At 40.2% G+C, this 15546-nt stretch overlaps 1 protein-coding gene across 3 annotated transcripts in view; it reads left to right on the top strand.

Annotated features, from left to right (window-relative positions):
* wdr3 (WD repeat domain 3) overlaps positions 1-567 on the top strand; it is a 58674-nt gene extending 58107 nt beyond the window's left edge. For all 3 annotated transcript variants that reach the window (XM_072260352.1, XM_072260351.1, XM_072260353.1), the window contains exon 27: positions 212-567. In XM_072260352.1, coding sequence (XP_072116453.1) covers positions 212-367 — 156 coding nt within the window. In that variant the 3' untranslated portion in view covers positions 368-567. The remainder of the gene's footprint in view (positions 1-211) is intronic.
* Positions 568-15546: the final 14979 nt, after the last annotated feature.

Raw genomic sequence — 15546 nt, 5'->3', positions numbered from 1 at the left:
AGTGTAAAAATAAATGTTAAGTGGCATAACAGTAGATCCTGCATTGGGCCTACTATATACTGTATAACACAGCATTAGAGTTGCTGTTTGCCTCCAGGCAGAGTAAGAAATCAGAAATTTAGCACTGTAGCATCCTGTTAAGCCGATTGGGAGTAGTGTGGATTTTGTATGAATACATTGGTAACTTTTTATTTCTGTTCTGCTTTTACAGGATCTCATTGGTTTCAATATGGCTGGACTACAGTTTTTGCAGCGTGAGATGGAAGAGAAAGAGGATGTGACCTTTTTTGCTGATGCAACTGAGAGGTTCATCAAGAAGAAAAGGAAAAGAAACATAAGAGAGAGAGCTGTCCTCACCACTGCTTAAGATCCACGCAAGTGTAATTTCCTATTGCACAAGCAGAGTCGAGAGAAATGTGTATCTGACCCAGTCAAAGTGCATTCCAGTTCATCCAGCTTATCCCCACACTGAGCCACCTTGTCTGTTCAATGTAGATTTATTTGGAAAATGGCTCCTCAGCCACTCTGTGTAAATGGGCTTTAATAAAGGATTACTTTTTCAAATTGTGTGCATTTGCTGAAGTCTGATAGTCAGCTGCCACTACTTTGAGGGTCTCTTACTAAGAATTACGGTATTCAAGAGAATGGATATTGCATACATTTCCCAAACCTTTTCATTACATCATAATTTATACAAGGCCATTGCTGTTTAAAAATATCACTTATTTTAGTAACTAAGTTCTGGTCTCGCTAGAGTCTCACCTGTGATCTCTGTGTGTGACTCCACTCTTGCATCATGTTAAGTGTAAATGACTTGAGTGTCACTAACTGTTGTAAGTATCAGCTTTGCTCATGACATCTACATCCTAAGGCCCTTCCAGCAATTTCTAACCATATATAAGACAATATTTTGGGCAGAATATAGGTGATAGGGTGATGGGAGGCTGGTAGCAGTCTGCTATGGCCAAGGAAAGTCTGCTAACAATACAGTAAATGCAGAGAGGATGCTGAGGGATACGTAGGTGTGATGATTGAGACGAGTCCTTCACCAGCAGAGATAAGGATTTCCGTGAGGTTTACAAGCAGTCTCAACTACTTTGCCAGTTAATACTTATTAGTACGACTCCTGCCAGCCTCCTACAAGAGTCTCATCTGCCACAAAACTCTGTAGCAGTAAAAAGAAAGTGTGGAAACAGCAGGAAGTCGGTCTGCTTTAAGCTTCCCTGTTCTTTAACCACCAATAGAAAAGAGGTCATTTGTTCTGTTAATACTGAATATCAACAGGCTTGGCCGAGATTACTCAAGAAGTACAAGAACAGAAAAATTTTGCTGGTTTGTGTATTATGAACCCATTTGTTGACGACTCAGATTTTGTCTTATCTAAGGACAAATTTGTCGTATCCTACTTACCTGAAAGTAATTGTGTTTAAATTATTAAAATATTTGAAAGAACTCTCATTACATCTTTCTAAAGTATATGTACATCTGCTTTAGGATCAACTGGTGACCTCCTTGAAACTAGCTGACTCTGGACCTGTCACTAGAGGGTGCCCTTGTTTAATTGTGATTAGTGTGAAAGTGCAAGCGCTGTTAAACTCCATCTAACCGTATCTTACTAAAGCTATGGAATGAATAATGACAGGCTGAGATGGATGATGGCAGTTTGGTGGTCTGAAATGTCCTCTTGGTTCTAACACAAGATCAGTGTGTTGTTCAGACATGGAATCAATTGGAAAAAGCACAAAGGATCATACTAACTAAAATGCAAGTTCCTCCTGTTAACAGTATTTCTGAAGCTTTCATGCATCTTTAAAAGTCCATTTGTTCACTGTTCACCCTGCTTGCAAAATTGAATAATCACTGTTACCCCTGTCAAGGGCAGCTCAGCCATATCTGCCCCAAGAATTCTGAACACTTAGCCTTAATGAAATACAGCTAGAATAACAATGGAAGCAGAGTCCATGAATATTTTAATGGCAGAATGAGCTAATATCTTGATAAGCAAGGAGCAAGAAGTTGCATTTCCATACATAGAACATAGAAATTTACTGCAGATTACAGGCCCTTCGGCCCATCTAGTCCATTCACCTATTTTACTGCCTAATCCCAGATTAGACCTGCATCTGGACCGTAACCCTATATCCCTCTCATCCACATAGCTATCCAGATTTCTAAGTGTTGCAAATGAATCTGCCTCCATCAGTTCCACTGATGCTCATTCTGCACTCACACCAATCTGAGTGACTAAATTCCATCTCAATTTCACCTTTCAACATTAACCTGTGACCTCTAGTTCTAATCTCACCCAACTACAGAGGGGAAAAAAACGCATATATTTACACTATAAGACAAAGGAGCAGAATTAGGCCATTCAGCCTATTGAGTCCAGTCTGCCATTCTATCATAACTGATTTATTATCCCTCTCAAACCCAATCCCTACCTTCTACCTGTAACCTTTGATGCCATTACTAATCGAGCCTATCAACCTCAGCTTTAAATATACCCATGACTTGGCCTCCACAGTCATCTTTGGCAATGAATTCCACAGATTTACCACCTTCTGGCTAAAGAAATTCCTCTGTTCTAAAGGGATGGTCTTGTTTCTAAGGCTGTACCAGGCCACCGTCCTTTATTGTTAACCAAACTTGGTCGAAATAAAGTTTATTCCTATATACTATGGGTGTAAAAACTAAAATTCAATTAGCCTTTGTGATTAATGCCTTTACAAGCCCATGGCTTTTGAAAAGTCTGCACCCCAAGCCTGTTTGGACTTCCATTGCCTCCAAATACCCCAATACCTCATCCTTAATAATGGATTACAACATGTTCCCAACCACTGAAATTAGGCAGTATCCAAAGGGGCATATTATTTAGGGGAACGGCCATGGGGGTCCCTTGCACTGGCTGCCTATTCCCTTTCCTTCTCCTGACAGGCCCCCCAGGCACCTGCCTCCAGCAATTTAGGGGTGGCTACCTGCCAATATCTCTTCCTCATTTTCCTGTTTGAGCTGAAGGAATTGAGCTGCAGCACCAGTTCCTTAACACGGCCTCTAAGGAGCTGCATCTCAATGCACCTCTTGCAGCTGTAGCTAACAGGGAGACAGGAGATCTCCCAAATTTCCCACATCTCATACCACTGACCCTGGGCCCATTCTCACCAGTATAGCTACGTATTATTCCATAAAAAAAGAAAAAAAATCTCACTAGAAGCTTACTTAGATGCCTCGCTCTTTCTCACATAAAACCTCTTGAGCCAAAACCAGACCACACGAAGCCTGGCCCTCTGGTGACACTTTGCTTCTTTGTCAACTCCCTAATAGACCGTTACCATACAGGAGGTCCTTTGTCGTCGTTAGCTTTTGCAATCAGTCAGAGGAATCTTATTCTCCCACTTAATTCCCTGTACCCAATTCTCTCATATGTACCCATTAACATCCCCAAATTCTCCCTCCTCCCTATTGGCACTCAATAATTTATATAGTGGTTAATCTAACAACCAGTATATTTTTGATTTTGAGAGGAAACAATTCCTGCATGAAGCCTACAGGAAAAACATCCAAATCCTACACAAGCACCAACAGAGGTTGGAATTGAAACTGGGTGACTGCATTAAACACAGTGCAACTGTACTAGTCCTGGGGCTGGGTTACCAAGGACAGTGTGGAGCTGATGTTGTAAAAGGAATAAACAAGATCCTTGTCAATGACAAGGATAGGCTAAAGGAGCCATGTAGCCTATTCCAGCTCCTAATTCATCTGCTTGATTTGTGTTGAAGCTTGTGCAAACTTTAATATGCCCACATACTGCCAGACATAAGTATTTTCGAAGTAAACACATTGTCATTTTTTTAATCAAATGAAAATAAGAAATCAACTTTGGCCTATCTGTCACCACCTCATTTTCCTGTCTGAGCTGAAGGTCATTACACTGCAGCTCCATTCCGTAACACATTCTGGTGCAGATGTGGCTATCCCAGAGGCTGAAGATCTCCCAGAATTCCTACATCCCACAGAAAGAACACAATACAGTCCCTGGAGCCATTTTCACTGCACTAACTGACGAAGAATGCAGAAGAAACTTACCAAAAACTTACTTGACCCAACCCTGTTGAGCCAAATCCTCCCTACTCTAACACTGGTCCACTTTCAACTATGGCCACTCTAGTTCTCCCTACCTTATTTTTATTTGCCCTTGCTAATAAATTACAATTTGATTGGACCATTGGAATAACCAGAAAGCCCCTCCCTTTTAAATCTCTCACCCAAAACAGTGAAAGTCTCCTCTTTCAATCCAATTGTGTCACCGGAAAACCCAAAAGCCCTTTTTTCTCATTTATTTCAGATTTCAGCATCTAATTTTTAAAAATCTTTGTCCTTTACATTTGCACCTCCTTTAAAATATGCTATGTATCTATACTATCACTATAGTATCCATCTTCATTCATTAGCCCTTTGGGTATTGACCAACACGTTTTGGTCAGTGTTTGTTAGTGTATCATGTTTTCCATTTGAGTTGTGAGGATACACAATCAAATCTATTGTGGTCCTTGTGCTGAGGAAACACATATTGCCTGGAGTCAGCTGCAACATTAGGGGAGTTAGATCACAGAAAGAGAATATTTCCAAATGAAGGTTTCAAATGTCTTTAAATGCTTATTCGTGTAAACATCTGACATGACACTTAAAGATGGAGAAGGTAAAGTCTTCTACATGATGGTGAGAAAACTTTCACAAAGTTCAGCAAGCTATGACTGAGTGCAGTTTTGTGTCACTAACGAATTGCAGTGATAGTTTATGGCAGTTCGTGGAATTGGTAGTGTGTCAGACATTCTAATTAAAGCAGAGCATTGATTATTTATTAGGGGCTGATCTTGTAGAGTCAAGTGGTTAGGTTTCCTTTCAAGATGCAAGTAATTAGCTTCATTGCTTACTGAAATGAAGCTACTTCCCTTCAAACACTTGACTCAAACCAACCTGCACAGCTCTAATCACTACTTCAGTATAGCAACAACTTGACTACTTTGTGCTGCAATGGACTTTAAACTATAATGTTGTGTAATTTATATTTAATATAAGTTAGACTTATAAATGTTGTGCTTCTGATGCTATGTGCCTGTGATACTATTGCAAGTAAGATTCTCATTGCACCTCTACATACCAGGTATTCATTTTGCAATTATCTTGGCTTGACTTGTTTTGACACAAGAGAATCAGCAAATACTAGAAATCTTGAGCAGCACACACAACATGCTGGAGGAACTCAACAGGTCAGGCAGCATCAATGGAAGAGAATAAACAGTTGACATTTTGGAACAAGACCCTTCATCAGGACTAGCAAGAAAGGAGACAGAACCCAGAATAAAATGGTTGCAGGACGGGGAGGAATACAATATGGCAGATGGTAGTGAAACCAGGTGAGGTGGGTGGAGAGGGGAGATGTCGTAATAAGCTGGGGAGGTGATAGAAGAGGTAATGGGCTAAAGAAGAAATATAATAGGAGAGGACAGTGGACCACGTGATAAATGTGGAACAAGACAGAGGTGATAGGTACGCCATGAGGGCAGGGGAGGAAAAGAGAAAGCTGAGAGGGCTAACAGAATAGGGAATGAACATGACATGACTTGAAAGCACTGTACTCCAAAGGGAAATGTGATATTGCAAGATAGTTCTCACTTCACACAAAATAATCTGCAGATTCTGGGGTCAAAGCAACACTCACAACACACTGGAGGAACTCAGCAGGTCGGGCAGCATCAGTGAAAACGATCAGTCAACGTTTCGGGCCGGAACCCTTCATCAGGACTGTAGAGGGAAGGGGCAGAGGCCCTATAAAGAGGGTGGGAAGGAGAAGGCTGGTAGGTTCCAGGTGAAAAACCAGTAAGGGGAAAGATAAAGGGGTGGGGGAGGGGAAGCAGGGAGGTGATAGGCAGGAAAGGTGAAGAAGGAATGGGGAGAACACAATGGGTAGTAGAAGGAGGTGGAACCATGAGGAAGGGAGGGGGAGGGAATTATCAGAAGTTGGAAAATTCTATGTTCATACCAAGGGGCTGGAGGCTACCTAGAGTCTCCAGCCCCTTGGTATATGAGATGTTGCTCCTCCATCCTGAGTTTAGCCTCATCATGGCAGTAGAGGAGGCCATGTCTGAATGGGAGTGGGAAGCAGAGTTGAAGTGGGTGACTACTGGGAGATCCTGTCTGTTGTGGCAGACGGAGCGGAGGTGCTCTTCACACATTTGGTCCTGACAAATTGTTAGGTAAGATGGTCATGACATCACCACCTGCACTGACATTGTTGCAGCACCAGCCATTCCATGTTTGACTACTGGGGAAGAGCCAATAGGTATAGCTAATGGCAAAGCCATTGAGTCGCAGGAAGTTGATGTGACATCTATATGGATACTGACAGGCACCAGTGTGATTTTATAACTTGCTGTTTGAAATTCCAGACTTTTTGAGGGGCATGAACTTTCTACAGGGGCACAATTGAGAGCATCCTGACTGGCTACATCACTGCCTGGTATGGGAACTGTACTTCCCTTAATCACAGGACTTTGCAGAGAGTGGTGCGGACAGCCCAGCGCATCTGTAGATGTGAACTTCCCACTATACAGGATACTTACAAAGACAGGTGTGTAAAAAAAGCCTGAAAGATCAGTGGGCACCCAAGTCACCCCAACCACAAACTGTTCCAGCTGATACGATTGAGGAAACGGTACCGCAGCCTAAAAGCCAGGACCAGTAAACTCTGGGACAGCTTCTTCCACCAGGACATCAGACTGATTAATTCATGCTGATACAATTGTATTTCTATGTTATACTGACTGCCCTGTTGTATATACTATTTATTATAAATTACTATACATTGCATATTCAGACGGAGATGTAATGTAAAGATTTTTACTCCTCATGTATGTGAAGGATGTAAGTAATAAAGTCAATTCAATTCAATTCAACATTGTCATTGCTCAGGGTCCTATGGCTTAATGGGGTGAATCTAGTGCAAGGAGATTCCCCAAGCAAATTTATGAAATATGTAGGTATGCTCCAAACACACAATTAGAGAGGGCCTTTCTTCCTTACTATTTGCTGTCATCATGACCATGACATCTTGGAGCAACGTGACAAGGCAATAAGCCTTCTGGGGATGTCCTCTGAGTTTTTTTATCACTAAAATCTCATCTTGAAATCCCATTTTCAGGAACTCAACAGTACCCTGTGTTGGCCTTTGACGGGCTGGATCCCTGGTTACAGGAGGTGACGGATCTCCACCAGCATTTCCTTAGGGAAAAAAAATGATACGTACAGCACTTCAAAGAGAGTCTGTAAAAGCATTTCCACACATTGATTTTTAATTCTGTTTCAGCATTTTAAAAAATCAGTGATCTCTGTGCAATGATTACAGGTTTTCACGAGATCTTGGGGTCCATTCGCATTTAAAATAAAGAATACCAGCCCAATTTTCCATGCTAACTTCTATTTATTTCATGAATATCAACAAAATGTTTTTGATGATAGAACATGTAATTTTATTTGACATTTCATCATCTAATTGGAACTGAGATCTGGGTCTTAGAACGGGGACCTGGAGCTACAGAACTATAAATACTTCAATGCAGATGAAGTCAATTGCTGAAATGTTTAATCAGGCATTAACCACCACATTGCCAATTATTTTCTGGAAGGAACTGTAACGAAATAAACTAAATGTTATCTATGGAATTTTATCAACTTCCTTGCATACTGTGTGTATTACAGAGTGATCATTGTAATTACTAACTAGAATTGTGCTGCATTTTAAGGAAGTAAGATCAGTAATAAGCCCTGTCTTAAAGTCAGGTCACACTGCCCTTTTCTTCCCTCCACCCTCACAATATTTATTATTGTCAAAATCCTTCTATTTTGCCCTGATGTTTAAAGACTGCAATCCTCTTTCAAATTCTTCATTCCTTTCATCTAATCTTGTTTGATTTTGCCTTCCACCCTATTTTTGTCTCACTGTTGTTGACTTGGGCACCAACTGCTTGGCCCCCCCACTCCATTGAAATCACTCTTTAAATTTTCCACTTCTCTTCTTTGACTTATGACCACAGCTCTATTCAAACCTTTGATGACTCATCTTCTTGGATCCATTTTAGTTCAATGTTTATCTTTTCTTTTGCCTTGATGAAACGATTTGGGGTATTTCCCCTAAGTTATTGATGTTGTGTAAGTAGTTGTTGTGTATCAAATATATTTAATAAATCTGTTCCCAGAACTACTCAGAGGATTAATGATCCAGTTGTGTATCTTCCTGACTGACTCCTGCCTGCCCCCTTCCCTCTTCAATTTTGTTCTTGCCTGTAGAGTTAGAGTAATCTATGAAGGTCTCCATATTCCATAAAGGATTGCTTCATAATTGATGGACTATTAGTCTGAAACTTTTTTTTGTCACGCTGTCAACACATAATCATTTAGAGTATTGGCAATCAGTAACTTGAACACTTCCAATTTGGGGGAGTAGATAAGGGAATAGGACTAGCTGAATTTCTCTGAATTGACCAAGATTCAACAAACTCTTGAAAGAGCAAACAGCATTTGGCCTTTATTAAGGGGATGGATTTCAAGAATAGGAAGGTTTTGTTACAGTTGTACAGGATGTTGGTAGCACCTCATCTGGAAAGCTGTGTACAGTTTTGCTCACCTTATTTAAACAAAGGCATAGTGGCATTGGAAGTATTCCAAAGGAGATTTATTAGGGAAGTTCCTGATATTGCAGGATAGTCCTATCTTGAGAGGCTAGACAGTTTGCCTCTGTATTGCTTGGAATTTAGAAGAAGGGATGACCTTATTTGGACACCTAGGATCCTAAGGGGGCTTGGTGGGCTAGATGTGGAAATCTAGACTGAGATCCCACTGTTGAGATTGTCATGAATGAACGGACATAGGTCCACAATAAGGGACCTGCCATTTAAACTGAAACACCTCTTTTCAAAGTATGGTGAACCTTTGGAATCCTCTGTCCCTAAAGGTGGTGGAGCCCATGGAAGTGACAGAATTCAAAGAGTAGAGAGTTATGGGAGATTGGCACAGAAGGGGAGATAAGGCCAGCCTAGACCATCCACAGTCAGATTGAATGGAGGGGCAAGTTTGAAGTGCTGAGTGGTCTACTTGTGCTCCCATTTTCTTGTGACCAAGTGGCTTCCATCCATCGTGTAATCCTCCACTGATTCTGACATAAACTGTAGTAAATTAGCATTTTTTGCTTCAGGATTTAAAACATGAAATAATAATAAATTACATTTCTTTGCCAAATTCATGTTTTATTGTTACATGCCAGAGTGGTTCTGTAAATGTGTGCTAGCACACAGCTCTAGGCAATTAAATATGTTCACATTTGCTTTCCTGATTTTTTTTGTTGTCATACTATGCACCTGGAATTGAAGCTACCATCACCTGTTGGATTCCCACATCAACTATTATATAAGCTGACTTGAGTCAGTCTGAATCACATTTCCATTTCATTTCATTTTTATATCATTTTATTAATATAATCTTCTACAGCTATAAAATACAGAAATTCAGCAAATTAGTATATATATAATTAATAAAGCTGAAAAAAAACATATATATGCTAATTTTAAAAAAATTTTATAAAAGAAAATGAAGAAAAAAAGAGAACCCCAACTAACTAAAAAAACATCACTAACTATAAAACAAAAAAAAAGAGAAAAAAACCCCATTAGGAACCAATTTCCAGAGCGATACATCTTACAATCATACATATATATATATATATATATGTGTGTGTGTGTGTGTGTGTGTGTGTGTGTGTGTGTGTGTGTGTGTATGTGTGTGTAAAAAGAAAAAGAAAACAACAACTACCAAATCACATTTATATAATATTAAATTGGAAGGAAACCATGTAAATTGATTCAAATTAAGTGATAATATTTGGCAAAAGAGCCCCACCTTCTCTCAAAATCAAATCGGGGGTCAAAAGTTCTACTTCTAATTTTTTCCAAACTAAGACATAACATTACTTGGGAAAACCATTGAATTAGTGTAGGAGCAGAGGTATCTTAAAACACAAAATAATCTGCAGATGCTGGGGTCAAAGCAACACTCATAACATGCCGGTGGAACTCAGCAGGTCAGGCAGCATCCGTGGAAACGATGAGTCGATGTTTTGGGCTGGAACCCTGTCTCTTTTGGCGGACGCAGCGGAGGTGCTCAACGAGATCGACAGGATCTCCCAGTCCCCACCCACTTCAACTCTGCTTCCCACCCCCATTCAGATATGTCCATATATGGCCTCCCCTACTGCCATGATGAGGCTAAACTCGGCTTGGAGGAGCAACACCTCATATACCGTCTGGGTAGTCTCCAGCCCCTTGGTATGAATATAGAATTCTCCAACTTCCGGTAATTCCCTCCCCCTCCCTTCCTTTACTCCCTTCAGCTTTAGGCCCCATATCTTAGAAAGGATGTGTTGTCATTGGAGATAGTCCAGCAGAAGTTCACAATGATGATTCCAGGAATGAAGGGGTTAACATATGAGTAGCGTTTGGCAGATTTGGGCCTGTACTCACTAGAATTTAGAAGGATGCAGTGGGATCTCATTGAAACCTACTGAACAAGGACTAGATAAGGTAAATGTGAAGATTGTGGTAAATATGGTGGGGGTGTCCAGAACTAGAGGGCACAGCCTCAAAATTGAGGGGCAACCCTTTAGAACAGAGGTAAGGAGGATTTTTTTTAGCCAGAGAGTAGTGAATCTGCAATGCGCTGCCAAGACCGTGGGTATATTTAAAGCAAAAATGATACTTTCCTGATTGCTCAGAGCATCAAATATTATGGCAAGAAGGCAGATGTATGGGTTTGAGTAGGATCTGGGATCAACCATGATGGAATGGCAGAGCAGACTTGATGGGCTGAATGGCCTAATTGTGCTCCCATGTCCCAGTCTAAATATAACAGACACATGTAATGGATTTTTGCAGAATTATTGAGACATCACAGCATGTTTCTTTGTAAATAGAAGCAGAAATAGAACCTAAAATTGCATAAATTGGGTCATTTTAAAATTCATATAAAAATTTCCATGTTCAAAGTTAGGATCAATTACCTACATTATCTGGGGTTTTAATGCATATGACTAACATATCGTCATTTTCAAATGAATTAAAGTGTCTTAAAAAGTTAACAGAAAATTTCTTCAGAAGACAATCCCTCACTATGAGGGACTACTTATTATGACTAAATTTAACCACAATGATAGGAATATAACTTGTGGCGCCTATTTTGACTATCAGCTCATCACTAGCAGTCCCCCTTTTCATCTCATATTTGGATTGTAACAGGTTCCAATCTCCTCTTCAGATTGTCTACATTACTTTGGACAGGGGAAAGTGCTGATGCTGGTGAATGTGGAATTGAGTGACTCCTGGTGTGATCCATCTCAACATCAGACGCATTAATCCAGGGCAGTGTTTTTTTTGATTTGCTTCATTGCTGGTCTGGTTGCCGAAGACCATGGCCTGAAGTCAGTATTCAAAATCCAATTTGTTGTTTTATTGTTTCTTTGGCACAGCAATCTTGGTATAAAGTCAGTATAAACTTAGTATGAATGTGGATTAAGTTGGAAATGAACACAGGATCAGAGGTAAATCAACGTGGTATTTCCCTATTATTCCAGTCACTGGACTACAAAAATATATTTTAATGCAAATTGCTTGTGTTTATAATAAGATTATACAACCTATATAAAATGTGCAATGTACGGTATACCTATGCAAACAATGTAAAGGTTGTGAACTGCACAATATTGCATAAATATTCATGAAAATGCACAGAAGATTTAACTGTTTCATACAGAAGTATACTGTACACTGGAATATAACTGCTAATCCAGTTCACCTTATATTCTAATAGAGCGTAGAAATGAAATAACTTGTCATTATTCTTTAAACAATACAGTATAACAACTATTTACATAGCATTTGCATTGTATTAAGTATTGTAAGTAATCTAGAGATGATTTAAAGTATACGGGAGGATGTGCGTAGGTTACATGCAAATACGAGGGGTGATTGATAAGTTTGTGGCCTAAGGTAGACGGAGTCAATTTTAGAAAACCCAGCACATTTATTTTTCAGCATAGTCCCCTCCTACATGTACACACTTAGTCCAGCGGTCGTGGAGCATACGGATCCCTTCTTTGTAGAAGTGGTCCACAGCAGGGGTGATTGATAAGTTGGTGGCCTCAGGTAGAAGGAAATGAGTTATTAACTTCAAACCTTCTACATGATCACTCAAAGAATTAAACTACATGTGCATGTAACGAGAGCTGTATAACTCATCCCTTTCTACCTTAGGCCACTAACTTATCAATCACCCCTGCTGTGGACCACTTTCTGGAGGTCCAAGATGCCGACTTCTACAAAGAAGGGATTCGTATGCTCCACAACCACTGAACTAAGTGTGTAAATATAGGGGGGGACTATGTTGAAAAATAAATGTACTAGGTTTTCTAAAATTGACTCTTTCTACCTTAGGCCATGAACTTATCAATTACCCCTCGTACTACGCCATTTTATATACGGGACTTGAGCATCTGCGGAATTTGGTATCCGCAGGGGGTCCCAGAACCAAACCCCTGCGGAAATGGAGGGCCGACTGTACTTCAACTTTCTACACTATCCACAACACTACATCTGCAATCTTACCATAACAACCTTTCGCTTCCTCATCCAAGTCATTTATAAAAATCACAAAGTGTGGGGTGCAGCTCAGATTTCTTAACAAGTGTACCATACAAAACCTTGTCAAATGCCTTACTAAGCAACACACACAAAATGCTGGAGGAACTCAGCAGGCTAAGCAGCATCAATGGACATGAATGTTTCGGTCGATGTTTCGGCTGAAACCCTTCATCCAGCATTTTGTGTGTGTTGCATTGGATTTCCAGTATCTGCAGATTTTCTCATGTTTGTGAAATGGCTTACTGAAGTCCATATACACCACATCTACTGCTCTTTCCTCATCAATATGTTTGTTAGTTCCCAAAGAATTCAATCAGCCTCGTAAAGTTTAACTTGCCTCTCACAAAGCCATGCTGACTATCCCTAATCACACTGTGCTTCTCCAAATGCTCATAATTCTGTCTCTAAAAATCCTCTCCAATAGTTTGCCTACCGCTGACATAAGATTCACTGCTCTATAATTCCCAGGATTATTCCCATTACCTTTCTTGAGCAAAGGAATAACATTTACCACCCTTTAACGCTCTGGCACTACTCTTGTGGCCACTGAAGATGTAAAGGTAAGTGCCAAAGGTGCAGCAATCTCTTCCCTTGACTCCCACAGTAAGCTAGGGTATATCCTATCCTGCTCTGGGGACCTAATTATCCTAATGTGTTTCAAAAGTTCCTGCACATCCTCTTTCTTGACGTCAACATATTCCAACATATCAGCCTGTTCTACAGTCACTTCACATTCATCAAGGTCCCTCACCGTGGTGGATACTGAAGTAAGGTATTCATTAAGGATCTCCCCTGCCTTCTCCAACTCCAGACACATGTTTCCTCTTTCATCTCTGATGAGTCCTATTGTCACTCTAGTCACCCTCGTGTTCTTCATGTATGTGTAAAACACCTTGAGGTTTCCTTAATCCTACTCAGCAAGGCCTTCTCATGCCCCTTTCTAGTTCTCCTAAGTCCCATCTTAAGGTCCTTCTTCCTTAACTTGTAACTTTCAAGAGCTATACCTAATACTTGATATCCAAACCTTAAATATGATTCTTTCTTCCTCTTGACTACTGTAGATGTTCCACATCTCTTGTCAACCATTGTCCCTTCACCCTACCATCCTTTCTCAGCTTCAATGGGACAAATCTATACTGAACCCTAAAAAAGTGCTCCTCAGGGAACCTTCACATCCATTCCCAATCTGTGCTCTCAAGTTCCTGCTTAATGGCATCATAATTTGCCCTTCCCCATTAGATACTGTCCCATACTGTCTGTTACTATCCTTGTCCAGGGATCTAGTAAAAATACTTTGTTCATCTTCAGGGTGTAAATTCTCCTTGCCCCCTTATATAGGAAATGAAACAAAAAGTGGATGGGTTGTTGTAATAGTTGCATTTTTATTCATATCAAATGAAATGCTTTCCATATTGATTTAACAAGGAAGCTATGACCTGAGATAGCCCATGAGAGTTAAGATATTCTTGACTGCCAGAAGCCACCAAGCATTTGCTGCTTTTCAATAACGCGAGCTAAAAGCTTCAGTGACTTGTTGCATGGCTGCAAGCCAATATGATCTTGATGATATGTGCTTTTCTCTCTTGTGACTTAGTGATAACAATGATATTTAATATAATGACACAATATGTTTGAGAAACAAATTGTGAAAACTAATTAATGCAAAGTTGATTCCATGGACTATCTAAACATCAAATCAAAAGAAGATATTGGAAAAACTTTGCAGAATTTTAATTGGAGAAAAATCATTTCCCATGTGGCTCAAGCATCCAACCAGAGAATTCAATTACTCTCGCGGCCCACCTGATTTCAATGTAGTTGTGGTCTTTAGTTGCAGACAACACCACTGCCGTTGGCTGAATCAAAGGTGGTAGTGGAGCATATAGGAAGGAATCTGAAAATCTAGCTGAGAGGTGCCGCAACAACTTCTCATTCAATGTCAGCAAGACGAAGGAGCTGATTATTGATTTCAGGAGAGGAAACCGGAGGTCCTTGAGCCAGTTCTCATTAGGGGGTCAGAGGTGCAGGAGGTCAGTAACTTTAAATTCCTCAGTGTTATTATTTCAAAACATCTGTCTTGGGTCCAATATATAAGTGCCATTATGAAGAAAGCACAACAATGCCTCTGCTATCTTAGAAGTTTGCGAAGATTTGGAATGTCATCTAAAACGTTGTCAAACTTCTATAGGTGTGTGGTGGAGACTATATTGACTGGATGAATCATGGTCTGGTATGGAAATACCAATGCCCTGGAAAGGAAAAACTTACAAAAAGTATTGGTTATGGCCCAGACTATCATAGGTAAAGCCTTCCCCACCATTGAGCATGTCTACAGGAAAGCACCAGGGACCCCCACCACCCAGGTCATGCTCTCTTCCCACCCATGCCTTCAGAAAGAAGGTACAGAAGCCTCAGGAACCACACCACAAAGTTCAGGAACAGTTATTATCCCTCAACTATCAGGCTTTTGAACAAAAGGGGATAACTTCACTCAAATTCACTCACTCCATCACTGATCTGTTCCCCCATCCTATAGACTCACCTTCAAGGAGTCTTCATCTCATGTTCTTGATATAGTATTTATTGCTCATTTATATTTTTTGTCAGCTGAAGCCAAGCACACTTATTTCACAATTGCTAGGAACTTTTGTATTATTCTAGTAGTGTTTGGTATTGTGGCAATTTGAAGATTTACGTAAATATTGCTGTAAACCCTAATTCTTTAATGCTGTTGTGTAGTGACTTTGGGATGATACCAGTTGTAAATATAACTCTTGGGATTATGTATACCCTGTTCATGTTCCAT

Source organism: Mobula birostris, chromosome 6 (genome assembly GCF_030028105.1).
Source record: "Mobula birostris isolate sMobBir1 chromosome 6, sMobBir1.hap1, whole genome shotgun sequence".
NCBI classification, from domain to species: domain Eukaryota; kingdom Metazoa; phylum Chordata; class Chondrichthyes; order Myliobatiformes; family Myliobatidae; genus Mobula; species Mobula birostris.
The sequence above is the reverse complement of the archived record's forward strand: the minus strand, read 5'-3'. Positions and strand labels throughout refer to the sequence as shown.